This window comes from Poeciliopsis prolifica, unplaced genomic scaffold, assembly GCF_027474105.1.
Source record: "Poeciliopsis prolifica strain line A6 unplaced genomic scaffold, Auburn_PproV2 SCAFFOLD080, whole genome shotgun sequence".
Lineage (NCBI taxonomy): Eukaryota > Metazoa > Chordata > Actinopteri > Cyprinodontiformes > Poeciliidae > Poeciliopsis > Poeciliopsis prolifica.
The window spans coordinates 861,662-889,158 of NW_026562455.1; the positions used below are offsets into that span (position 1 = coordinate 861,662).

General features: G+C 37.5%; 2 protein-coding genes and 1 long non-coding RNA gene across 5 annotated transcripts in view; 1 reads left to right on the forward strand and 2 right to left on the reverse strand.

The window, feature by feature from the left end:
- Window positions 1-9,569, reverse strand: part of vars2 (valyl-tRNA synthetase 2, mitochondrial) — a 35,226-nt gene extending 25,657 nt beyond the window's left edge. The window contains exons 1-8 of one of the 2 annotated variants that reach the window (XM_055021870.1): window positions 9,499-9,569; window positions 9,032-9,229; window positions 7,818-7,899; window positions 7,640-7,740; window positions 4,883-5,004; window positions 4,725-4,791; window positions 3,585-3,682; window positions 1,574-1,655 (exon numbers count right to left, since the gene is read on the reverse strand). In XM_055021870.1, coding sequence (XP_054877845.1) covers window positions 1,574-1,655; window positions 3,585-3,682; window positions 4,725-4,791; window positions 4,883-5,004; window positions 7,640-7,740; window positions 7,818-7,899; window positions 9,032-9,211 — 732 coding nt within the window. In that variant the 5' untranslated portion in view covers window positions 9,212-9,229; window positions 9,499-9,569. Of the gene's footprint in view, window positions 1-1,573; window positions 1,656-3,584; window positions 3,683-4,724; window positions 4,792-4,882; window positions 5,005-7,639; window positions 7,741-7,817; window positions 7,900-9,031; window positions 9,230-9,498 lie in introns of those variants that run through there. The other variant, XM_055021871.1, reaches the window with a different exon arrangement.
- Window positions 9,570-9,878: 309 nt separating this feature from the next.
- Window positions 9,879-15,840, forward strand: ppp1r11 (protein phosphatase 1, regulatory (inhibitor) subunit 11). 2 transcript variants are annotated; one of them, XM_055021889.1, is made up of 4 exons: window positions 9,879-9,959; window positions 10,063-10,240; window positions 11,051-11,159; window positions 12,694-15,840. In XM_055021889.1, exons 2-4 carry the CDS (start codon window positions 10,163-10,165, stop codon window positions 12,876-12,878), a joined length of 372 nt encoding a protein of 123 aa, XP_054877864.1. In that variant the 5' UTR covers window positions 9,879-9,959; window positions 10,063-10,162; the 3' UTR covers window positions 12,879-15,840. The 2 variants fall into 2 exon arrangements, with proteins under 2 accessions (XP_054877864.1, XP_054877865.1); XM_055021890.1 differs by having other exon boundaries at window positions 9,944-9,964.
- Window positions 15,841-18,833: 2,993 nt separating this feature from the next.
- LOC129352776 (uncharacterized) lies at window positions 18,834-26,776 on the reverse strand. The gene is made up of 3 exons (XR_008604934.1): window positions 26,560-26,776; window positions 25,038-26,332; window positions 18,834-21,383 (listed from the first exon to the last, which is right to left on the reverse strand). It is a non-coding gene; the product is annotated as an uncharacterized LOC129352776 (long non-coding RNA).
- Window positions 26,777-27,497: the final 721 nt, after the last annotated feature.

Sequence of the window (27,497 nt, forward strand, 5' to 3'; positions counted from 1 at the left end):
TACAACATATAGTCTCTGCAAACCTGAACTAGTTTATTCTGTTTCAATCGTAAAATATTTAAAATCAAGTTTGTGAGTTGCAAATCTTCAATAAAAGGTGATTTCACCACTTTTTAAGTATTTAGACCACACTATAACTGTTCTAATTCCAAAACCTAGACCCTTCAAATTTAGACTTGCTTGTTTAAAACCAAGCTTGTGATTTCTGAAATCTTTATCTCATCTCAAGGGCAAGAGCAATCCCAGCACAGCACTTTTTATGTCTTTTTACCAGATAAATCACAACTTTGTGATTTGTGAAACATTTATATGATTTGTGAAACTTAAATAGAGAATGGTTTAAACTAATTTTTCACTATATTCAGCATCTTTTATCTACTCTTGTTAAAAAAACGGTAACACCTATACTCTTCAAACCTATACTAGGTTATTCTCGCCTAATATCAGGATATTTAAAACCAACAGTGGGATTTGTGAAACTTTTGTGTGATTTGTGAAACTTCAATAAAAGTTGATTTCAACAATTTTATGCATCTATGCCACAGTAGAATTGCTCCATCTCCTAAAGTACAACACCTAGACTCTTCAAAACCTGGTCTAGGTTTAAACCCAAGCTTGTTATTTGTGAAATCTTTATCTCATTTGTGAACAAATCGCAAGGGCAATCCCAGCACTTTACGTATCTGGATCACACTAGAACTGCTGTGGTTCAAAAACTACAAGTCTTAGACTCTTCAAACCTGGACAAGATTATTGTCAATTACTAGCAGAATATCTAAAACCAAGATTCCAATTTGTGAAACTTCAATAAAGGGAAATTTCAACTAACTTTTCACTACCTTCAGCATCTTTTGGAAAGAAAACAAAAAGCTGAAACCAAAAAAAAAGAAAATTTCAGAGAAGAAGGAATTAAATTCTCATGTGGTCTAGATGCAAAAAAAGCTGAAATTTCACAAATCACACAAAATTTTACAGATCCCACACTTGGTTTTAAATATTCTGCTACTAGTTGAGAATAACCTATTCCAGGTTTGAAGAGTCGAGGTGTTGTAGTTTTTTAGCTAGACTTAAAAACCTACAGCGGCGACCACTGACTTAACAGATAAGACACCGGGCTTAACTAAACCTGGCTGTTAGCCTGATTTGTAGCAGATTGGCTACACAGTATAAATTGCAATGGTAACTCATGTGCTACTGCTTTTGTGAAACCGAATCGAGGCTTAATTAAGCCAGGAAAAAATCGTCTTAATCCGCTACCCTAGTTTTGTGAAACTGCTTTAGGTGTCTACATGGAATGTGGCACTAGCGATGCATCATATGATGTTTGACATACTGCTAAGTAGTATCACAATAATGAAATGCAAATGTGTTTGTTGAGTTTGTAGAATCTATCAATTTGTAGTCAATTAAATAGTATGACAGCTATTTACTATTTCATTAAAGACATTTTGACAGTACGGGCTCTTACTATTTTTGTTCTCTAGGATGCTAGACAGATGCAAATTTTACACACAAAAATTTTAAAAACTGGGTGATATCACAGGGTAGGAATATACGTCATTAAAAGCCTCACTGGATCCATAGTGAAACAGGCTCTGCTCCAGTCCAGAGAAGCACCAAGCGTCCTCAGCTGGTGATAAATCTCTTCTCCTTTCCTGGGACATAGGAAAAGAGGTCAGGGAGACTGAAGCAAACACTGAACACATCATTCAACCAAATTGGGAACACTTTAATTGAAGGGGTGGCAATAAAAGTGACATGACACTGTCATAAACAATGAACAATACCTGTCATGAACATAAAGGAGTCTTCATACCTATAATAAGTTACAACGGCCATATATTAGCGTGGAAATACTTTTTATGGAGTTGTTTTTGCAAAAAGATTGTTGGCGCCAGAAAGGTCGACCTGATCTGACTTTCTTGCTTGAAACCCACAAAAGTTGGACCAAAACACGTGTTGGGAAGTAAGCTGTTTAGATAGAAAAGAACAACAACTGTGATTAATTGGCTTATTTGTGGGGCTGCACAGTGGCGCAGTTGGTAGCACTGTTGCCTTGCAGCAAGAAGGTCCTGGGTTTGATTCCCGGCCCAGGGTCTTTCTGCACGGAGTTTGCATGTTCTCCCTGTGCATGCATGGGTTCTCTCCAGGTTCTCCGGCTTCCTCCCACAATCCAAAAACATGACTGTCAGGTTAATTGGTCTTTCCAAATTCTCCCCAGGTGTGTGAGTGTGTGTGGATGATTGTTTGTCCTGTTTGTCTCTCTGTGTTGCCCTGCGACAGACTGGCGACCTGTCCAGGTGACCCCGCCTCTCGCCTGGAACGCAGCCGGAGATAGGCACCAGCACCTCCCGACCCCGTTAGGGAGAAGGGTGACCGGAAAATGGATGGATGGATGGATGGCTTATTTGGCAGTTCTGATGTGGAGCAGATGTTCAGATCAAGAGGTCATTAGCGTTCCAGAGAAACTCCAACACACACTCAGTCAATGGGCAGCCAAGAATCTTGACGCAAACCAACATAGCTATTTGGAATTGGTCAAAACTCTCCCCCCTACACTTTACTGTCATTGGGAAGCTATAAAAAGAGCCTATTGACAAAGAACGGGGAGATTTGGGGATTTTGAGATTTTGGGGGATTTTGGAAACAATGTTTTTCTATTGATGCATCCGTGGTAGTAAAGGATTCGTCTCTGAGTTTTATTTGTTTATCTATATATCTGAGAGTTTTGCGCCTTTCAATTCTCCAATAATCGTAAAAGGATTAGTAAAAGGAAGCGGGCCTGTTAAGAGATATGAGTATGCTTTGTATTAAATTTAGATTTAATTTCAGAAGAAAATATATTTCAATTTCTATGTAAAGTTAGCTGTCAACAATTTAAACTACTGCTAGCTGACCTACTCCATCGGATTTGGACCTCCTGGCTTTTGAATCGCCGTCTGACCCCGAGATCTGGAACTGCCTGACCTGGATTTGGACTACCTGGCTCTGACATTGGCCTGTCTGAATGTGAAAAAGCCGATCCCACAATAAACACCAGTTCTGAATTCACTGCCTGCGTCCATCAATGCCTGAACCATGTCAGACGTAGAAGTCAGAACATCATAAACTTTGTTATTAACAGCTAGCTGTAGGACATCCCGACTTAGCAATTAACCAGTCAGACCATCATCAAGGAACAGGAAGATGAGTTTTAACAGGTTGTCATACCTAAGTTGATATTTCCTTTCCTGAGTTATCTGAGATGAACTCAGATAAACCTGCAAACATGGTCTGACTGCAAACATCAGCAAAGAGTTAACCACAGTTGCTGCATGGTCATATTAAGCCCGCATTAGCAAAGAACAGACTATGTAATGGAAAAGCTCACTATATGGGGAAAAAACCGAACTGGATATTAACCAGTGACTTGCCATTGGAAAAGTGCCTTCAATTATCACAGTCATAAACATTCATGAAGACTCCATGTTCATGATAGGTATTATGTTATGTTTATGACAGAATCATATCAGACTTATGCAATTTGGAGGAAAGTAAGTGTTCCTCCAAATTGGTTTAAAGAAAAATAAAAACTAAAAATTTACTCATTTTTCCATTTCCAGACTTCCTGTAAAAATTCTTCTCTCGAAAAATCTTGTCTGCGCTTCCCAGTTTTCCTCAGAAGTCTTCTCTCCACCACTGTCTAATGCACACAAAAAAACATTTACCGGAGTGAGAAAAACACTGCATTATATAGTACATGTTTCAAATGTTTCAACAAACAAAAATATAGCAAGCATGGTCAAGGTTTAGAATATGATGAGTTACGTCAAGCTAAATTACAAATGTAGTTTGACTTCAATTGCCTACTGCTATTGTTTTCCTAGTAATTGTGTCTCACATGATACATTTTTCTGCCTCCTGGATAGCACAAGGAGAGATATAGACAACAACTTATAATGTCCATTTCCTCGCAACAGAAATCTGGGGAAAATCATACATCCTGACCTATTGGACAAACTGAAGTACGCCAAGCGAGCTCATAACAGAGGCACAATGTTCCAATTTAAAAAAAAGAAAGGCATATAAACAAAATCAATAACATCTAGAATTTTGTCTTGCCAAGACATTTCTAAGGCTTTATGATTAAATTAAATCACAATGGATTGCTTTATCCAAAATTGGAGAAAACATGGAACATTGGTGACCTTTCCGAGGTGTGGCCAGGATACCAAATATAAGTATTAGTTGGTTTTGTAAATATCATCATATTTATTTTTACTTTGTATATATTTGTTGCTGGATTTTATCTCAATGTACATATTCAGTGACAAATTCTAATTCTATTCTTAAAATCACCTGACAAATGCCATGCGACAACTGCCAAGACATGGAAAGTCTCCAGGCTGCAGACATACAGTCTTGCTCCTACTAGTACTATTACCACTTCAGTATTTTAAATTTCCTCCATTTTCTCAGTCTCCGAGTTTACTTCTTGTTACAGACTGGATGGAGTGGAAACTACAGACTGACAAGTAGTCGGCATCTTAAGGAACATGAGCAAATCCTACATTTACAGTCAAATAGACAAAAACAACTCTTCATTTTTTTAAAACACCAAAATTATCTATAAAATAATGTCAGTCTTTGTCTTTTTTGTGTGTGTCCTATGGCATAGGCCTGGGCAATAGACTGAAAATGAGCCTACACCGAGATTTATGACAAAGAAGACAAAGTTGTCATACCTGAGTTGCAATTCCTGCATGGTCACATCCAGGCACCCACAGAACTCTGTGACCCTGCATCCTTCTCCTAGCAAATGACAAAATGAAAGTTTTTCAAAAATATTTTTGACTAAATGTGAAGCATCAGATTGTTAATGAAGCCTGTTTTTGACTGTTACCATCGAACCAGAGCGTCCTGTACAGCTACAGTAAGAGCATGGCCCAGATGAAGAGTACCGGTCACGTTTGGCGGAGGAATACATAAAGAAAACGTCTGATCCACATGATGAGACAATCTCTCCTGAACAATTTACATACATCATAGATAGAAATCAATAACAAAGATTAATCAATGCATTAACAGACAGACATCCAAAACTACAATATTGCCAAAGTACAAAGTTAGTCCAGACTAAGTTTGTATTTGGATCATTTGTTGTTGTGAGATGAGACTGAACAGCCTAAATTTAGGATTGGCATGTACTTCTTAGCAGTGTCTCTGTGGATACAATAAAGTCTTACTGAACTGATTTCAATTACACACATAGACAAAATTGTTGGTACTCTTTGGTTAATAAAAGAAAAATCCAATGGTCTGACAAAGGTAATAATGAATAACAATTTTATGAAAATGAACAAATGAAAGTCAGATATTGCTTTTCAAACATGCTGTTGGTACCCCTCGGTTAATGAAAGAAAAACCTGCTAATTCATGGACACATCTTGATTTAACATGTTTCTTTGGTCACATTATTTTCATTTTTGTCCAACCCTGTTTCATGAGTTTATTTTCTAATGTAATTCTGTTGAAGCATGTTTGAAAAGCAATATCTGATTTTCATTTGTTCGTTTTCATTAAATTGTTATTATTACCTTTGTCAGACCATTGGATTTTTCTTTTATTAACCAAAGAGTACCAACAATTTTGTCTGTGTGTATACTCAAAAAAACCCTAAGGTTGCACCAAAACTGTCACAATATAATTTAGACAGACTTGTCTAAATATATTTTGATCCTTTTGTGACAAACTTTAAAGTGGTGTGCTTTAAATGAGTGGAAGGAAACTACAAGAATCTCAAGTTTAATCATGCTTACCTATAACCATGGGGCTTGCAAAGTGCGGAATAAAATTGTTTTTGTCATAAACAAGGAGTGAGTGTGAAAATATGTTCAGTGACATGCCAAATATAAAACAGGCATCCTTGTGAGTGTAATAATGTAGGATTTTTTTTCTAACAGAATATTGTGTTGTCATCCCATAAAGACTCAATATTTGGAAGGAAAATCAGACTTGCTGAAAAGAAAAACAAAAGGTAACTTATCAGAATGTGTTTTACTATGTTTATGAGGTATCTGTCAGGATCTGTGTTTTTCTGTGTATTTATTTTGACTTGTCTCTGTGCGTCTGTGTCGTTCTATCGCCCCTTGATTACTCCCAGGTGTGTCTCGTCTCCTTGTATTTAATCCCACCTGTGTCCTTTGTTGTCGTCAGGGCCTCGTCTCACTTGGCATCTTGTCAGCTGTACATGTTTCTCAGTCCTGTCGTTTACCCTGTCGCTACCTATGTTAAGCCCTGGTTTCCGCTCAGCAGTGCTGCCAGGGATTTAGGACTGTTTTTTGGATCATCTGTACCGTTTACACATCATTAAACCTTCATTCCTCATCTACCTGGGTCTACAGCGTCCTGCCTCACCACCTCTCACCGCAAATCATGACAATATCTGGACTGAACTTTTACTTTTCAAAGTAACCTCAGCAAATATATGACATGGACTTGTGTTTTTACTTACTCTTCCCTGAAACTATTCTTTTTTGTTCAAATCTATTTGATCATGGTCACATAACATCAATGTGTACTGGTGGGACTATTAAGGAAATTGTTTTTTGACATTACTTCACAATATGTCACAGTTATTACTATTACAGTTAATAAAACTTCTTATAATTACTTTGTTGTACAATGGAATTTTAACTTCTAACTTAAAATTGCTTGAAGATACAATTTTAAGTATTTTAAGTACAATGTTGCACAAAGATTGGTGCAACATTGTACTCTACTTTGGTTTGCTTTGTCATATAATTATTTTATATTCTATTAGCCATTTGTTGGGCATGTTAAAAGCAAATTCGAACATCTACAAAGACACAGTTGAAACTAGACGTTACATTATATAAAAAGACAAACATTTTTTTCAAACTGATGTAAAATCAGAATAAACTTACCTGTTTAAGTCAATTAAGATTACCATTTTTTATCTATTTGTTAAATGCCAGAATAATGTGGGAGATAATTTTTAAGACAATTTTTATTACTTTCTTTAAAGTCAAAAGTTTATATACACTTCATTAGTATATGGACATCCTTCCACAAGCTTCTCACAATAGTTGGCAGAAATTTTGGTCCTTTCCAACTGTAGGTCACCTTGCTGACACATGTCTTTTCAGATAAAAAAAATATCTCTCTCATTATCTACCATTCTGCAAGTAGAAACATTTTTTTGTAATCCAACTTAACTTAAAACAGAAAAAGTATATTCTAATTTCACATCACAGTGTGGAAAAAATGCAGACTTGTCTTTCTGTATTATGTATGTAAATGTCTGGTTTCAATCTTGGAGGGTACAATAAAACAACGGATAAGTTAGATTGTGCCACCTGGGAATTAAAGGTAAATTTATAATTTTGGGCTGTTTATTTTTTGTTTCATCTTGACAAACTGTCAAAAAAATATACAACTGCAAACCAACCAACCCCTTGCATACAGGTAAGCTTACACAACAGGTTGCCTCACCACACATATGTCCAACAATTTTTCCTTAAATTGTGCATTTAGGATGAGAAAGTATGTTTCTCATCCAAAAGTCACCACTTTACTTATCTGAATCAATATATATATATATATATATATATATTTTTAATATTTTAAGATTTCTCACATGTTGGTCAGGGTTGAAAAATCCCTCTTTCTCCCACCACTGATACCAGCAGGACTCCACATAATCTGGACTGTATGAAGATGGAAAAGGCACGCTGGTATCTGAAAACAAGCACATAAATTCCCAAATAACTAGACACACATTGCATTAGTTTATGTAGTAATTTGTTCAAAGTCACCTTTCTTTGTCCCAGCAGGTGTTTGAGCCATGTATGCTATTTTCTGTTTTTCACTCCAGTTTAATGTTTGATCTCCAACTTTCTGAAAGCAAAAATATGTATTCAGCAGGCACTGTTCATTCTGAAATAGTGATATTTTGGTAGCAATCATGTATCCATCAATTCATGCATGAGAAGTTCAAGACAGGGGCCAAAGAGGGGCTAGTTTCCTTGTCAAACTGGCCCATACCTCTTCACAGAAAACAATATAAAGTCAATTTGTTAGATTAGATAGATAAATAAGATTGATAGATTCAGACAGACAGATAAAGCGAAAGCACCCAGCGAGAGAAAGCGCTGATATTTTGCTCTAAATTAATTTATCACAATGAAATGAAAATACTTTTATAAAGTAGTTTATTTTTTCTGGTCTGTCAGTTTTTTTCAGTATGACAGTTTTGCAATAACACAATGCTACAAAGGAATGAAACCACCAATGACATTCAAGAAGCAAGTGTATTTTGAAAAGGGGTATAAGGCAATTTCTTGACAATTTGAAGTCTATTGTTTTAAATAATTAAGACTGTGGCCATACAGTATCAGACTGGCATGAGTGTGCCAGTCTGATACTGCAAGGTCGTGGCACTTTTCTCTTAATCTATGTTTTTTTAATGTATGTGTGGCTCACACCTGGTTGTCATTGCCTGTCATTACACCTGCCTTAACTGAATAATTTAACCTTCAGTGAAGTTTTTCAGTTGCAGAATTGTTGAAGCTTGCTGAGTTAAAATAAAGTTGAGTCATTTTGATTCCTGCATCCTCTCTAACTGGTGCTGTCTGCATTTTGGGTCCTGCTCTCAATACCCATTACATGACTAAAATTTTAGATTCAGAATACTTTAATACCCCAATGGACAAATTATCTGTGAACTAAAAGTCCATACATACACCTCTAAAAAGCATATCTTAACTAGAGAATAGCTGTCTCTATACAGCTACCTTATATTAGTGCTTCTAAGGGTGCATCCACAAACTGTTAAATCATTGGGATGCAACTTGTCTATTAGCATTGACAAAATTTTATCTGTTGTGCATTATATGCACTTCAAGTTAGTTTTCTGACTACTTAAAAGTTTGATAGAAAGATATTAGTATTTCATCCCATGAAATTACACACTTTATAAAGTCTTTGCTTTTTAGTACTTCAGTCTGTGTGCTTAGTCTACTTGGCTTACATTATGTTGAGCTGACAGTATAGTCTTTTCCCGTTCTTGTCTGCGTCTGAGTTTTTGGACTTGTGGCCGCGGCTGAGCAGAAGGGACAGGGCGAGAAGGTTCTGGAGGCTTGCTGGACCACAGTTTGGTGGCTGTCTTCGCGACCAGCCTCGCCTTTGGACAATAACCTTTAGTCCACATCCTGAGCTACGAAATACCCTAGAGATGAAAAATATAAAGGTACAACCTGATCAATTCCAACGTAAGTTTCATTGTTTACAGGTTAGGATTTTAAATATACACGGAATAAAGGTCACAAATCTAACTTCGTGAATGCATGTATTTTCAAAGTACACCACATTTAACTTAGCTGACTTATTGTAAATATCCCTTCAACGTCCTTAAAAACGTCTGAAATAGTGGAGCTAATATAAATCAATATCGTAAAGCTTCTTCATTATCCTTTTAAATGCAAATGTAATAAATACCCTCAAACTGTCAGTTCACACCATTGGACTCAAATTCACGGGCTGCTTTAACCTGACGGACTGAAAGGAAGTCCGTCAGTTTTCATCTTCCGCAACATCCGCCGCAAACCGGAAACACAGACGGAACTGCCATTTTTATTCTAAATAAATTTATTATTATTAATAATAATAGTAATAGTAATAATAATAATAATAATGGTTGTTATTATTATTATTAGCTTTAGAATGGGTGGAGGATTCAAATAAAAATGAAATAGGGAATTGAAATTTGAGAATGTGGTTGATAAGTTAAATAGTATTGAGGGGGAAAAAAAAATTTTTCGTCTTTAAAAAAATATCGGGATCATTATGAGAATTTGAGGGTTACATATTAGGATCCAATAGATGGCAGTAGTGCAACAATAATGGATGCAAGCTGCCGTTAACATCTAAAGAAGAAGAAGAAACTACATCCGGTTCAAGTCAGGTTCTTTTTTTTTTTTGCAATTTATGTAGTCTCAAGTATAAATTCATAGTCTTCGGGCTTATATTAATCGTTTAATTGGCATTTTGTGATCTTCTCAGCTTGCCCCATACCTACAACTTCCACCTCACAGAGGTCAGATTCCAGTCGGTTTGGATCTTAAGATAAGCTAACGGTAGCGTTAGCAGAGCAGCTAAAGGGATGGCGGAGGTTCCCGGAACATCCAGTGAGACGATAACGGAGACTGTTCAGACCAATACACCGCCGCCTCCACAGCAGGTACATGCTTAAATAAGGGGCCAAAGGCTGTTTTGCTGGGTAATTGATTTGTAATATACCCAATCACCCATTACTGCTTACAAGGCATGTTGGAAGGTGAAAAAGGAGCCATTAACTCGCCGCTCTTTATTAATGTACGAAGCCTAATACTACCGTTATTATTTAGTCCTAATCACTAAACGCTAGATGCATAAAACCAATTACCATAAATTAAGGTCGGTATGCAACACTGTGGGCATGAGCAGCTTTAGAGGGTGTTCTGTGGCTGTGTTCAGATGGATTTCGTGACTACCGTGGTCATGATCTAAAATTCTGGTACTGATACAAACTTGTCCAGTGGTATCGGTATCCAGCTAGCGATATCTCAGCCGACACGCCGTTTAGCCGTTCCGCCAGTAAGAGGAGGCCTAGTAGCACTGTTGTTGCTAACGAAAGATAACTTTTTACTATTGGTCAGCTAATAAAAATAGGGTCTTTCTCAGTATTAATATATTTTCAATGTCACTGTTGATAGTCTATTCACCACACAAGATTACACAAGTGTATTAAGATCACAGATAAATTACAGCACAGATTGATCTAGTTGGTTAGACAGAAGTGTTATTTACCAAGTGATGAACGTTTTGAGTATCTTTTGCTAATTATTTAAAATCGCATTGAGACTTATGTAATTAAAAAATGCGACTATTCCTTAACAAAGTAATATTTTGATTAAAATGTTGTGTCTAGTTTGAATTTGTTGCCTGATTTTAAAAAATAGTACTGGAGTAACTGGACAGTAATATGGAAATGTATTTCTCTTATTTACAGGAAGGACGGAGTTTGACAATCAAGCTGAGGAAGAGGAAGACTGAGAAGAAGGTGGAGTGGTCCAGTGACACAGTTGACAATGAGCACCTGGGAAGACGATCTTCTAAGTGTGAGTTTAAATCGCTTATGTGAAACAGCAAAGTGTTATTTGGCAGAAATGAAGGATTTGAAGGCCTAGTAATAGATTAACATATTTCCATGTACAGACTTAATATATTATTTCATTTCTTTTTGTTACATCTAGGAAATATTGAAATTGCATATATCAAACTTATGTAGATATATATTTATAAATTTTATATCTCTTATGGTTAAATTTGTATTTGCTTATAAATAACACTTTTGATGGAGTAGATAGACAACAAATAAGCAATTTCCCAATGGGGATCAATAAAGTATATTCCGATTCTCATGTAGGAGAATGAAATGAAAGAGAACAGTGAAACACTGTTTTTTGTGCCATTTTTTGACAGGATATTTCCACTTTTAGCAATACCCGGGCTGGATTCTGTTTTGAAGCCAGCTTTTCCATCCATCCATTTTCTAACACTCTTGTCTCTAGTGGGGTCGGGAGGTGCTGGTGTGAGACAGGTTGCCAGTCTGTCGCAGGGCAACAGGACAAACAACCATAACCTGGCAGGAATAATCTCGCATAAATAGAAACTTGAAGAACATATTTCATTAAAATAACAATCATTTCCATCTTTTTACCATGTTTCAGCAAGAAATAAAAAATCCAAAATCTCCATGGTTTAAAAAGTTTACTTATAATTAAGGATGTTGGCATTTGATTCTCTGAACACATACAGATTGTAAGTGATGCCAGCATGAAGGTTGTAGAATCTGCTGGCCTTCTGACTGATGTGTTTAATGTGTGAGGAGAACCAGGATATCATCTGAACATGTGCAGCCATAGGAAAGCCACTTCTCAGTGAGACTAACTGGAGAAAAAGGCTTCAATTTGCAAGGAAGCATAAAGATTAAAGGATAGTCATGTGGTCTGAGATCAGATTGACCTTCTTCTAGAATCATTGTTACATCAGGGTAAGAAGAGAGAAAGATGAAGTGATGATCCATCGTCCCTAGAGTCTACTGTAGCAGCCTGTGAAGGCCGCAGTGGGCTCTGGGGTCACTGCACTTGGTCAGGTTCAGCTTCAGCAACATTATGAGGTCGTCTGACTGCCTGGAGATCAGGAATGCCCTGGTTGTTCCATCAGTGGCTTTTCTTTTGCCTGATGTCATGACCTTATTCCAGGAAGGCAAGTGGTTCAGGGAGCAGGACACATCAGACTTCATACCTTAACCCAGTGAGAATATCTGGGATGTGTTGGAGAACGCTTTGTCTGGTGGTCAGATTCTTCCATCACCAATATAAGACCATGGTGAAAGATGAATGCAACACTAGATGGAAATAAATCTTGTAATGTTGCAAAAGCTTATCAGAACAATACCACAGTGAATGATGTTCCAAGAAATACAATTGTCAACTTTTGGGGGCTTTTTGGAGAAAGTGAGGGGTATTTATGTTGTAGTGATGCTAAATCTGACACTTATTGAGTATTTATATGAACACATCTTGGCTGCAAAACATGGTGTTGTTGTTTTTTATATCCATCCTGATCCAGCTGCATGTTGTGTTCCAGGTTGCTGTATTTATGAAAAGCCCAGACAGTTTGGGGAATCATCCTCTGAAAGTGAGGGAGACGATGATGACGAAGGGTGTGGAAGTGCTAACTGCATCCTGGGCCACGGCAGGAAAGGACATGAACAGAGGCCTGATGAAGGAACCAGAGCGCCTCCAAGTGCTGGAGGGACACACAAACATTAACGTGCAACACAAAGTGTGTTTGGGAATGTTCCATTTTACAAACTGCTCTGTTGTTTTAGTTTAGTTTCCTCTGAGAGCTACAGACAAACCTGAAGTCAGAAAGTTCCAGCTGCTGGAGCACAGCTTCAACCTCTTACTGCTGCTCTGCTCAAAAGCAGAGAGCATCTTGAGTGGGAAGCCTTGTTACTGTTAAATCATCTTTCCCTCAGCAGCTCAAGTAGTTTGAAATGAGCTACTCATAAAATGAGCAGCTCAGAGTAAAATAAAATGTTCGATAATGGATTGTTTCTGTTTCTGTGTGATTTCACTCTCAAAGATGTTTTAACCAATGTCAGCAGGAACTAAAGGCACATAGCAAAAACTGTGGCTGCTGCATTTTCACTGCATGAATATAGTGCTAGAATGTTTTTTCTCTTTTCATTTCTTTTCTCATTAGATTCTCAATCCAGTGCTTTGAAACACGCATTGGCCTCAAATGTTGTCGGCTGTGTGGATATAAATTGAGATGTAACCTTGTTAGTCTAGAAAACCTTTATGTAAAGCAGTTGTTTTGACTGTAAGATGTTAGAAAACAGAAATTGTTCAATTGTTGTTCAGCACATTAGTGCATTCAGTAATTTACTTTTAGCCGATTAAATTGTTATAAAACTGCAGTTGAGTGCAAAAATGTTGTTTGTTCAGAGATTTAGTAACAACTTTTAACACTTCTGAAACGTTATTATAATAAGGTTCATGCAGATCTAAAAACTCACTTTGTCATTTTAGCAAAATATTGAGCCATGCTGCATCTCTCCAGCAGCTCATCGGACTTTCTGACTGTCAGGTGTCTGAAACAAACCGTGATGTCACATAGATGGGCAGCAGGTTCTATTATACACTACTGATGGCATTGTGATTCTATTTGCTGGTCTCAGTTTATGCTGTGTTTTTCTTGGGTTAATACATGCAATCCATTATATTTGGATGTGGATTTGCTTTACTATCTTTCCACAAGTACGGGAAATTTAACAGACTGGGCATACAAAGATCTATAATATTGTGAGCAGTATTTACCGTTTAGCTGACAAAACCAATGATAGATTCTGTTGTCTCCACCTAACATGAAAGCATATTAAACATAATTAAAAAGTACGTTTTTAATCATTTATTTTTTATTTTTGTTTTAGAAAGCACTTTATATTTACCTACACATACAGTTAGTTTGTATCTTCAGTTTATTTAAGTTCATAAGATGACAATGAGCAAAGTTGGCTTGTTTTCCTTCTCCTGGTCAAACCCGTCTGTAGTTTTCTCTCAACATGTAAATCTTAAGTATTCACTGTTCCACAAGGCATGATCTAGTTTAACAATATTTACTTGATTCATTTCTTATTAAAATTGGATTTTCTTGGACAGTTGTCATAGCAGCAAGACCTTCTGACTCAAATGAATGTTGCTTTTTATTCCCATCCAACCACCGCACTGAAAAAACACTTCCATTGGCATCAAGCAACTCATTGCAAGCTTCAATTTTGAGCTGCAATTGAAGAACTTTCAGAAAATCAAAATTATGTTGGTAAATTGGACTTAATCAGACTGGAACACTGGCCTTCTCATAACTGATGACAATCTATTTTTTAGTTTTGCAATAATAAATAAAATTGCTTTTGGGAGAAAAAAAATGATTGAAAATATATTTTTTCTCTTTGTATGTAAGCATATATTTCTGTGATTATAAACTGATTAAAGCTACTGTTAATTCAGTTTTACCGACTGCCATATAACCTCTGCTTACAGAGCTACCAGTTGCACACATCAGTTTTTAGGATTGTGTTTTATTTTTTTATGTAAATCAGTTTTTATTAAACATAGCATATGCTTTGTATTTATGAAATTCTGAATTGTGATATGCATTGATCCAGAAATATCCAGGGAGTTTCTGAGCAGTTTTCATTTTTTTTAGCCCTCGTGATTGATTTATGTCTTGATTTCAATTCTCAACTGGTAGTCATTATATTTCTAATAAAGTTCAAAAGGGATTTGATTTGAGCTCCAGTGCTCATGTTAGTTTCAGTTGGGTGCAGGATGATTAGTTGAATACTTGGGGGTTTTTTAGGGACTTGCCGTCAGGGCTTTCACTTGTGATTTTGACTCAGTTTGATCAGATGCGGTGTATATATAGTGTGTATGGCTCATCTCTTTCAAATATAAAGAATGTTTTAAAATAGCATGAAAAAGGGAGGTCTAACCTAATGCGTTTAAACTATGAAAAATTCTAACTGAGTGTCAGTAAATAGTCATAATTCAATTCATGTTGAATTTGGATTAAATCTGAGAACTCATTGTTTCCACCAGTTTAATAGGATTTAATTGAGCAGCAATTGGGAGGGGGAGCTTGGATGTTTACAAAAAATATAAAAAATGGGTGATCAGGAAGTATCTGTTGTGTTTGTTTCACTTCTTAAATGACAAACTTGTAGGCTGCCATCAGAGTATTTCTCTACCACCAACAAGCAGTAGAGAAATACTCTGCACCTCCATAAACCTGATAACAGGAGCCTGTGTTTTTAGTGCTGATTTCTGAGTTTTATTACTTTCACAGATTTTGACATTAAGAACAGAAGGAAAGGTCTGACTGCTTCTTTGTTTCTCTGCTGTGACGACTGTCATGACTCACTATCATTTTTGTCTTTGCACAGTTTGATGTGTGAGGATATGTCAGCTCATTTATATCACTTTCTGTACCATCTCTACAAACTGATTCAGTACATACGTCGTTCTTGTACTGGTAATTCACCTTCCTGTATATATTGTTAGTATAAAGGAGGAGATATAATGTGAAATCAAGTTTTGAACTGTGATTAAAGTTACAATGTATGTATCAACAAGTTCCCTCTGGTATCATGACATAAGTAAACCATTTTCAACTTATCCCAAAATGGTGTGAAACATGATGAGCCACAATAAAATTGTTTCACTTCTCTGACTTTAGTATCAATGTTACAAAGCTTCTCCATAAGATAAAAATACAGCAGATAAAACTCTTCATGGAGGTACTTAGTTATGAAAACTAAAAATAATCTCACAATCAACATGGCTTAAGTGTTTACATTTTGATGGTTCCAAAAAAACTAGTTTATTCCAGGTTTGATACAAGTTCATTCCTGAAGCTGACATAGTTCTATAGTACTTCATGTACAGAAGTGTTCACCTGTTCACTTGCATTCAGCATAATTTCTGTTATCCGGTTTACCTACAGTTAGGCCCAGAAATATTTGGACAGTGACACAGGTTTTGTTATTTTAGCTGTTGACAAAAATATGTTCAGAAATACAATTTATATAATATGGGCTGAAAGTGCACACTCCCAGCTGCAATATGAGAGTTTCCACATCCAAATCGGAGAAAGGGTTTAGGAATCATAGCTCTGTAATGCAGAGCCTCCTCTTTTTCAAGGGACCAAAAGTAATTGGACAATGGACTCTAAAGGCTGCAAGTAACTCAAAAGGCCTTTCCCTCGTTAACCTGTAATCAAGTAAGTAGTTAAAAGGTCTGGGGTTGTTTCCAGGTGTGTGGTTTTGCATTTGGAAGCTGTTGCTGTGACCAGACAACATGCGGTCAAAGGAGCTCTCAATTGAGGTGAAGCAGAACATCCTGAGGCTGAAAAAAAGGAAAAAATCCATCAGAGAGATAGCAGACATGCTTGGAGTAGCAAAATCAACAGTCGGGTACATTCTGAGGAAAAAGGAATTGACTGGTGAGCTTGGGAACTCAAAAAGGCCTGGGCGTCCACGGAAGACAACGGTGGTGGATGATCGCCGCATACTTTCTTTGGTGAAGAAGAACCCGTTCACAACATCAACTGAGGTCCAGAACACTCTCAGGGAAGTAGGTGTATCTGTCTCTAAGTCAACAGTAAAGAGAAGACTCCATGAAAGCAAATACAAAGGGTTCACATGTAGATGCAAACCATTCATCAATTCCAAAAATAGACAGGCCAGAGTTAAATTTGCCCAAAAACACCTCAAGAAGCCAGCCCAGTTCTGGAAAAGTATTCTATGGACAGATGAGACAAAGATCAACCTGTACCAGAATGATGGGAAGAAAAAAGTTTGGAGAAGAAAGGGAACGGCACATGATCCAAGGCACACCACATCCTCTGTAAAACATGGTGGAGGCAACGTGATGGCATGGGCATGCATGGCTTTCAATGGCACTGGGTCACTTGTGTTTGTTGATGACATAACAGCAGACAAGAGTAGCCGGATGAATTCTGAAGTGTACCGGGATATACTATCAGCCCAGATTCAGCCAAATGCTGCAAAGTTGATCGGACGGCGCTTCACAGTACAGATGGATAATGACCCCAAGCATACAGCCAAAGCTACCCAGGAGTTCATGAGAGCAAAAGGTGGAATATTCTGCAATGGTCAAGTCAATCACCAGATCTTAACCCAATTGAGCATGCATTTCACTTGCTCAAATCCAGACTTCAGACGGAAAGACCCACTAAACAAGCAAGACCTGAAGGCTGCGGCTGTAGAGGCCTGGCAAAGCATTAAGAAGGAGGAAACCCAGCGTTTGGTGATGTCCATGGGTTCCAGACTTAAGGCAGTGATTGCCTCCAAAGGATTCGCAACAAAATATTGAGAAAAAACTTTTTTGTTTGGGTTATGTTTATATGTCCAATTACTTTTGAGCTCCTAAAATGTGGAGTGTTTGTAAACAAATGTGTACAATTCCTACATTTTCTATCACATATTTTTGTTAAACCCTTTAAATTAAACGTTACAATCTGCACTTGAATTCTGTTGTAGAGGTTTCATTTCAAATCCAATGCGGTGGCATGCAGAGCCCAACTCACAAATATTGTGTTACTGTCCAAATATTTCTGGCCCTAACTGTATATAATATTTATTCATTACATACTGACTGATATTTTTCTAATGTTTATTTATTTTAATGTTAATGATTAGAACTGACAACTAATGAAGACTCCTAATTCAGCATCTCGGAAAATTTGAATATTTTGAAAAGGTATTGAAGATACCTGGTGCCACACACCTAATTAGTTCAAAACACACATAACTGGTCTCAGTCTAGTTTTTTTAGGTTATCATGAGGATGACTGCTGATCAGATGTTCAAAAGATGACCTTTGACACCCAGCACAAGAGGGCAAGTCACAAAAACTCTGTTCAGAGTTCTGTGTCCAAACACATCCGTAGAGTGGTGAAGGGAAGGAAAAGATGTGGTTGAAAAAAAAAAAGTCTATCAGCATTAGGGATATCTGAATTCTGAGAACTTTGAAACAAAATCCATTTAAAAATGTGGGGAAGATTAACAAAGAATGGACTGCAGCTGCAGTCGGTCCTTCAAGGTATAACACGTAAGACATGGGTTTCAGCTGTCACATTCCTTTTGTCAAGCCACTCTTGAACTACTCCTGAATGATTCAGTTATGTTCTCTGATTAAAGTCAATTTTGTATTTCCTTTGAAAATCAAGGTTCCAGAGTCTGGAGGAAGAGAGGAGAGGCATAGAATTCAAGATGCTTGAGGTCCAATTCAAGTTTCCAGTCAGTGAAGGTTTAGGGTACCATGTCATCCGCTGGTGTTGGTCCACTGTGTTTACTCAGGTCCAAGGTCAATGCAGCCATCTACCAGCATGTTTTAGAGAACTTCATGCTTCCTGCTGCCGACCAACTTTATGGAGATGCAGATTTCATTTTTCTGCACACAGTGCTAAAGTTACCAGTCCCTTGTTTAAAGACCAGGGCATCTCTGTTCCTACTTGGCTAGCAAACTAACCTGACCTAACCCCATGGAAGATCTCTGAGGTATTGTGAGGAGGAAGGTTTTTTTTTCTGCAGTAACTTTAAAAGCTATGAATTTGTTTTAAAATAAATCATCTCAAATATATAATTTCAATAACAGAAATTCATAAACCAGAAAAGAAGTACAAGTACAGAAAAGAAGTACAAGAAACATTGACTTTAATTACAAAGTATTCACATCTTTCATAGGCAGATATTACAGAACAGCATAAAACACATATTGTACTTCTCTAAGGTCCATCAATAAACTTTACAGTGCAGCCAATAAGGAGGTCCTCCTTGCAAGGTGCAATTCTGCTCATTAAAAATATCTTGGGTCTTAGTTTTACTTTCAAAAAAGGTTCCACAACCACAAGCAAACATAAAAAAGTTTAGCATAGATAGACCCTTGGATGTTGTCTGTCCTAAATGTACTGAAACAGTTGGGAGAAATGCAGGTGGAGAAAAGGCTACAAAAGGTTTATCTGTGAGACAAATTAAACGTTTACTTTAAATTTGCCATCCAGGTTTACTCAGGAACACTTTCATTCACCTTTAGAATATTTATTGAACATAAAAAATACACTTTCTAGCCTTTTTATGATTTAAAAAAAAGTCCAACAGAAATTCAAGGTAGAGTGTATAGCTAATAGTTTGCTACCATACATTACAATAATTTAATCCAATTACTTTTGTGCTCAGAAAAATATTGAACACTGATTTTTATTACACTTTATTGTGTATTATTGGCCCTGAAAACAATAACACAACTTTCACTGGACAGGCTTCAATATCTTACAAGCATCAACACAGTTCCAAATAATTCCATATCTTCAGGCTAAAAAAAGTAAAAGTGCTGAGAGTGGAATCATGCAATGAAACCAGATGATTTTATTCATTTCCATTTTGGTGCCTTTGAATCAACATGAAGAATCAACAATACTTTAGTGTGCTGCTCATTAGTTTAATAATTCTGAAAAAGACAATTGCTTTAACATTCAACAGTAAAAACCTGTTTTGAAAGAACATGTGAAAATGAAACATTTACCAACCAAAACTTTAATTTATTCAAAAATTAAGTTCAAGGCACCCTTTAAAATATTGAGAAAGCAGAATTTATTTCACTTAAAGCTAGTTTCTCTGTGGCTTGGAAAACAATGAACCAATCATGTATTTCCACATCATCTATATTATTATAATCCAAATATGTAATCAACGGAGAGTAAAAGACATATTTATATCCTATGAATAGTATGTTTTGGAATGTGTGTACAGGATGCTCCAAATGCCTCATAAGTTTTCAATTCCTGAACTAAAGTTTGATATTCAAAACCGCAACTGCAATCCAACAAAAATATAGTACATCACAAAAAAAATCTAGATTGAAGTGTGTGGTGTTAAAGTTGCAATACCAAAGTGTAATAAAGGCTCAACTGGATTGTCCTCTTCTCCTCTTCTGTTAAACAGACTTTTAAAGCTGCAGTATGTAACTGTCATTTAAAAAAAATAAGTTTAAAATGAAAAAAAAATGTTGCACATGTTGTGACAGTACAAGGCAGATAATCTGTGAAAGAACTGATCTCCTCCATCTCCTTCCTGTACTGCTGTTGGCATCTAAGAAATGCAGTTTTCATTCAAAGACAGAAAGGAGTGTCTTAGCACTGTCAATCATGCTTGTGTATGATGTGCAATGTGCAAATGGTGGAGGAACAACTTAGCATTAAAGGAAAACAGTTTATCTGCTGTCATTGGTGGCCGTGCTAACAAGCCTTGTTATTCATGGCAGGCTGTGCTCTTGAGAAGAAGATGTAGCAAAGACCATGTGTACATGTGTGATTGACAGCACAGACACCAAACTCCAGGCTCTGATTGCACGTTTGTGACAGAGTGGTGTTGGAAACACTGGGAGAGAGAAGGCAGAGGAGGTTGATGTCAGATTATCTGTCTCATACTGTCACCATGTTGTGACAGTTTCAATAAATACATGACATTTTTCATAAGTTACATACTTTAGATGCACCATTATATTTTTTAGCACTACAGCCAGTAGTGAGACTAAATATGCAGTTAGTGCTTCCCAAATTCACTTTCAGTAAATCCTGCTGCTCCAGCAGCTGAATAATTTGCAGAGGACAAAGGATTTAACTGTGCAAAGAAAAAGATGAAACAAACACAATTCTGCAACTGGGTCATTGTACCTTTTATACTCTTCCTTTTAAAGCATTTGTTTATTGTCCACTTGAACTGTGCAGCACATACGTCATTATGTGGAAAATATTTAAATGATTTACCATGATCATATTTTTCACTTCACAATAATGGGTATTTTAATCAGTGGGAGTAGACTTTAGAGAGCCACTGTATACAATGTGAATAGTAAATGACAACAAATTAAATGTAAATGCTACATTTAGAAAATAGCAAAGTCCTGGCTATTTCTAGACTCTTATTTGACATACAGTAGCATTCTCCTCAACACTCATATACCCAACATTCTCAGCATTTAGTTTTATTATAAACATTCATGGTGATGAGAAGATGTTTGCAGAATACAGACACTATTTAAGGAAAAACAAAGAGAAACAACTTCTCCAAACTAAATCAAAAATGAACTATGATTATAACTAATGAATTTAGTGGTATACACAATCTGTCAGTGTCTGTGGAGTCACACATTTGGAGAAAGGCTGTAGCAGCTGAATTCCTGCATCTTCTGTGGAAAAGAGAAATTTCATGGAAGAAAACACAATAAGTCTGCAGGAAAAGGGTCCAGAAGAGTTCAAGACAGCTATAAAAGAGAACATTCTTTTCAGCATTTAAATCAGGAAACCTAAACTGATTCCAACTGCTGACAGACTTCACTTCCCAACATATTCCTTTGTTGCTTTTGATACATTAAATAAATCAACAAATTAATCTACCAGTGCTTTATAGAGTCCGGGTTTAAAATAGTTTTTCTTACTAGAAAACTATTTTAGTAAGTAACCACATGGTTACAGCTAAAAAATCATAAATTGAAGGACAGTAGATATTATACAAAATTATAAGGATTTTAGAAGCTCAAGTTTAGAAAACTTGTTTTAATATATGTTTATTTAGCTGTTCCTTTGTTGTTTAGACCAATTGTTACTAACATGACCATTTTTCTGTAAACCTTATAGAGAAAATCGAATTCTTTAAATTCTTGATAGACTGTCAATTGCTCTTTATAGAGGGAAAGCATGAGATGATAAATATCAATTATGTTTAACATTTCCACAGATGTTTGTAAAGTGGCACATGAATGTACTATGGGAAGCAACTTGATTTTTACTCTGTTCAATGTTTTTGCTCAATTTAGTTTAATAATGCCATCTGATCATCTTAAAGCATGTGACTTAAATACTTTAAAAATATCCAATTATCTGGGCTACACCATAAGAGAGACTCTGCCCACAGTGATTATGCAAATATGATCTATCTCCAATACATAGGAGTGGGATAAACATCAAAAGCATTTGTATAAGCCAATGAAGTGAAAGAAAATCATGAATCTGGAAGAATAGTTAGACATAATTCTCTGTTTTCTTATCCATCACTGAGCACAACTGATGCAACAAGAACTACAGTTGACATGTTTCTATCAGTTTATCAACTATCATGAAAAGGTTGATTTAAATCAGTAATTTCATTCAAAAAGTGAAATTTGATTATTAATTTATTACATACAGACTGACATATTTTAAATATTTATTTATTTTAGTGTTGATTACTCCTAACAATTAATAGATACTGAATTTGAAGTTTTCAAGAAAATCTGAATAATGTGAAAAGGTTCAATATTGAAGACCACTGGTGCCACATACTAATCAGATAACACCTGCAAGCGATTTTAAATTGCCTCAGTTCTGTAGGTTACACAAACATGGGGGATGACTGCTGATCTTACAGTTGTCCAAAAGATGACCTTTGACACCTTGCACAAGAGGACAACACTCAAAGGTCACTAATGAAGCCAAGTGTGTGTACAGTGCTCTGTGTCCAAGCACATTCATGAAGAAGTGAAGGGAAGGAAAAGATGTAGTCAGGAGGAAAAAATGGACCGGCACTCTGGATATGACCACATCCTGGAGAGGATTGTGAAACAAAATCCATTTAAAAATGTGGGGAAGATTAACAAAGAATGGACTGCAGCTGCAGTCGGTCCTTCAAGGTATAACACGTAAGACATGGGTTTCAGCTGTCACATTCCTTTTGTCAAGCCACTCTTGAACTACTCCTGAATGATTCAGTTATGTTCTCTGATTAAAGTCAATTTTGTATTTCCTTTGAAAATCAAGGTTCCAGAGTCTGGAGGAAGAGAGGAGAGGCATAGAATTCAAGATGCTTGAGGTCCAATTCAAGTTTCCAGTCAGTGAAGGTTTAGGGTACCATGTCATCCGCTGGTGTTGGTCCACTGTGTTTACTCAGGTCCAAGGTCAATGCAGCCATCTACCAGCATGTTTTAGAGAACTTCATGCTTCCTGCTGCCGACCAACTTTATGGAGATGCAGATTTCATTTTTCTGCACACAGTGCTAAAGTTACCAGTCCCTTGTTTAAAGACCAGGGCATCTCTGTTCCTACTTGGCTAGCAAACTAACCTGACCTAACCCCATGGAAGATCTCTGAGGTATTGTGAGGAGGAAGGTGTGATACTCCAGATCCAACAATTCAGAAAAGCTGAAGGTCACTATCTAATCAACCTGGACTCTATAACAACTTAGCAGTGCGACAGACTGATCAGCTCCATGTCACACAACATTCCCACAGACCCTGGCGCAGAAGCTTTCTTCTCTCCAACCTAGTTCCACACTGGTGAACTGGATTCTGGACTTCCTGACCAACAGTTTGTCAGAATCCACAACATCGTCTCCTCCTCCATCATCGTCAGCATTGGCTCGCTGTAGGGCTCTGTGCTGAGTCCCCTCCTCTTCACTGCTGACTGCTCAGCAAGACACCCCATTTGTCATATAGCGATGTTTGCAGATTACACAGCAGTAGTGGGTTAGAGCAAGGGTTAGCAATAATGAGTCCAAATACATTAAGGAGGTGGAACAGCTGATGCAGTGGTGCAAAGATAATAACCTCTGCATCAATGTGAAGAAGACAAAGGAGACTGTGGTGGATTTTAGAAGGGACAAGGATCCTCTTCACCCCTGTATATTGGAGAAGCAATCTCCAATATACAGGCAATTGGAGATTGCCTGTATATTGGCAATATACAGGCATATCCAGTAACCTCACCTGGAGTACCAACACTTCCTCTCTGGTCAGGAAGGCCCACCAGTGTCTCCACAGCTTCCTGAGAGCTTTACTTGAGAACTCAGTCCTGAAGAGCTTCTATAGCTGTGTGGTGCAAAGCGTTCTCTTCACCTGCATCACCATGTGGCATGGCAGATGCACTGCTGCTGAGAGGATGGCTCTGCAGAGGGCGATTAAGGCTGCACAGAGGACTGTAGGGAGCACCTTTCCTCCACCTTGGACCTCTTGGACACAGCTCAATGCAGGAGGGCCCTCAAGAAGGACTCCACCCATCCTGCACACAGACTGTTTCAGCTGCTCTCCTCAGGCAGGAGGCTGAGATGCAGCCGGAGCAAGACCACCAGGCTGAGGAACAGTTTCTTCCCTTCAGCCATTAGACTGTTGGAACTCAAGCTGCACCTAACTCAACTTCATCTTATAAATTATTTTCAACACATACATTTTCTTTTAATAGACACGTCACATAAATTACTTTATTCTTTGTTTGTGTAGTCCAAATTTGTACCACAAACAAGCAAAGGTGATAAAAACTCCTTGAATTGCTGCAGTAATCTGGGGACAAGGAGACCCAACTAAGTACTGAGTGCGGTACATGCTCATACTTTTCAGTTGGCCAATATTTTTAAAATGTCTTTTTTGTATTGGTCTTAATATTCAAATTTTATGAGATACTGAATTTGGGCTTTTCATTAGTTATGAGTAATAAACATCAACATTAAAAGAAATAAACAATTAAAATATATCAGTCTGTGTGTAACAAACATCCAAATTTCACTTTTTGACAGGAATTGCTGACATAAATCAATTTTTTCATGACATTTAAATTTTTGATGGCTTTCTCCTGTAATGTCTTCATGTCTGATGACATGAAGACAGACATTAGCTGCTACACACATTGCTTGTCACATGAGTCATGACTGAAAGTTGACTGATCTAACTTCAAACAGTAGAATGTGATACACATTTCTTCATGTAAGAAAAGATTATAGTGTTGTACTGCTTCAGTTTTACTCTGTGTATTAAAAATTGGCTGGTAGGTAACATTTATTATTAGGCAGGATTTGAACATTTCAGAAGAGGCTCACCTTAGGCTAACCTTGTCTTCAGCAGTTCCTTAGAAAAAAAGCATATCTCCATTGTCTGCGGTGTCTTTCTTTTCACCAGTCTCTTTCACCTCCTGGATATTTTCTTTGTCTTCTTCCACTCCAAGGATTACACTTTGTCGTACACTTACAGAGATCACCAATGCTTGTATGATGCCATAGATCAAAGCAAACTGAGGGAGATACTCCTGAATCAACCACAGCAATCCTGCCATTCCAGCTGTTGAGACAAAAAACATGGCCATGCCATGAAACCACAGCCTCAGAGCTCCCTGGACACCAAACACCTCCAGGATCAGTTTGGCAGGAGGGGACACAAGCCACAGGAAGGCAACTACAAACAGGTCAAACAAATGCCGAAGGAAGTTGAAGCAAATCTCGTAGTGCTCTGGGATAATCTCCAAATTCCAGCTATCTGTGAAAAATCTGAATGGAGAGGTCAGCTGAGAAGGAGTGGGAGATGGAGGAGGGGTTCCATAATCAGACAAGTCCCCATCAACATCACCTTTATCTCCCCTTCGACGATCACCTTTTCTTTGTCTCAGGCTGTTTTTAGCAGTTTTTCTTGACCACAGATATGACGCAGGGAGATATTTGCTCCACCACCAGGACACCTGTAGCTCTGTCTCTGGTTTTCCTGAATCAAGATCTTCTATTTCCATGGGTTGCAGTTTCTCCTGTGCCTCCCAGTACTCCTCTCCTAGGGCACTCTGGTCACTTCCTGTTCTCCACCCTCCCCACATCCAAGATCCCCAGTTACCTTTTGCATGCTGCTTTTGGCACAACGTTGGGGTATTTTGTGAGGTACGACCCCAGTCGCGCACCCACCCCCACGCTCTTCCCACTATAGAAGACATAACTTATTAAAAGTTTAACCAGAAGGAATTGGAGAGATAATCGCCCCTTGCAGTTTCTCAAATGCTAATATACCTCGAAGATTCAAGCCGGGGCAAAAATAACGTTGCGGGCAAGACACACCCGTAAGGCGTGTTGAACCCGTTCAGCAATTCAGAGGCGACTTAGCCTCTGTAGATTGCTAAATCTGTCCTTGACAAGCAGTATCTTTCCTGTACAAAGCCATCAGTTATAAACATAGCGCTTTGCTATGTTTATAGCATTTTTCTATGTTTATAACTCTGTGGGGTCTCCAGGTTGTTTTCAGTAAGTCAGTATCACACCCAGCTTAGCTTATTCCAAGCTACTGTTCAATTTTGAGGTTTCGACACGAATTTCCTGGACTCCTGGAATTCCTTAAGGCATTACTCCGAATCTCACACCTGGGAAAAACAGGAAATATTTGTAGTTTTAATAGTTTTGTTGTCTAGTACCACGTCAACATCAGAGCTACCAAGCTAGCGGCGTTAAAGGCTTAATAATTGCCAACTAACAATAGTTTTAGCCAGAAATGTCGAAATTATGTCAAATTTCCTCTTAAGCCTTTTCCCCTCCGTTTTTTTTTATGTTCTTTAAGTGTAAATAATAGGCTGAAGTGCCAAATCCTTACCTTTTCGGCCAGGTTAGCTTATCACATCCGCTGCTGCCCTTTCCCCCAGATAGCTCAGTTACATTCTTAGCAGACGGGCCTTGTAGTTTTAAAGTGCCTGAAGTCGAACAGAAGCTAAATATTCAACCTGAAGAAGAACTGAAGCCACGCATTTCCAGCTAGAGGTCCACTGCCTTACTGAAGAAAGGCGACACAACAGATTAACCTTCAAAATAAAAGTCACCGGAAGACCATGTGGCATTAAATCCAGAAGATATAAACCCTCAACCCAAAATGCAAGGATTACAATTTAGGTTGTGTTGAAGTCGCAATTAACTTGACGTCCTTAACTAAAATATCTTGGTTAAACCTGCAGGAACTAAAACGTTTTGTTTCTAAAATTATGAATAGTTCAAATAACTGAATTTGTAGTTTACTATATTGCCTTAGTTCAACTTGATAAGTTTGTGAACATTTAGGCAAATCCATCATTCCAAATCACACACTAAAACGAAAAATACCGACTTTAAATTATGTCAGGCTTTATTTCAGACAAGCCAGTGCACACTTTGCCTTGTGCGAAGTATGCACTGTGTGATGTGGGCATTTAAATTGTGTTTCACCTACAATCAAACAATTGTGTCCCTGTTGCTTCAGGGATAACGAACCGTTAACTCTGATATATTGAAGTCTACCTGATTTTAAAAATTTTCTTTTCATTTTTGTTGCTTGCTGCCTGAAGTAGGATTCATAAATCCAGAAGAAAACTAGGCCTGACATAGAACCATCAGTTCATTCTGGCTCTATCCGTTTCAAAGACCAAACCAGGCTCAGGAAGTGCAGCTGCTAAGCTGGGCTTAAATAATTCAGGTGAATGCATCAACAGATTTCTTCAAGACACTAATGAAATCAATCACAGATTCACTAATGATATGCTCAATAAACTGCGTAAGCCATCC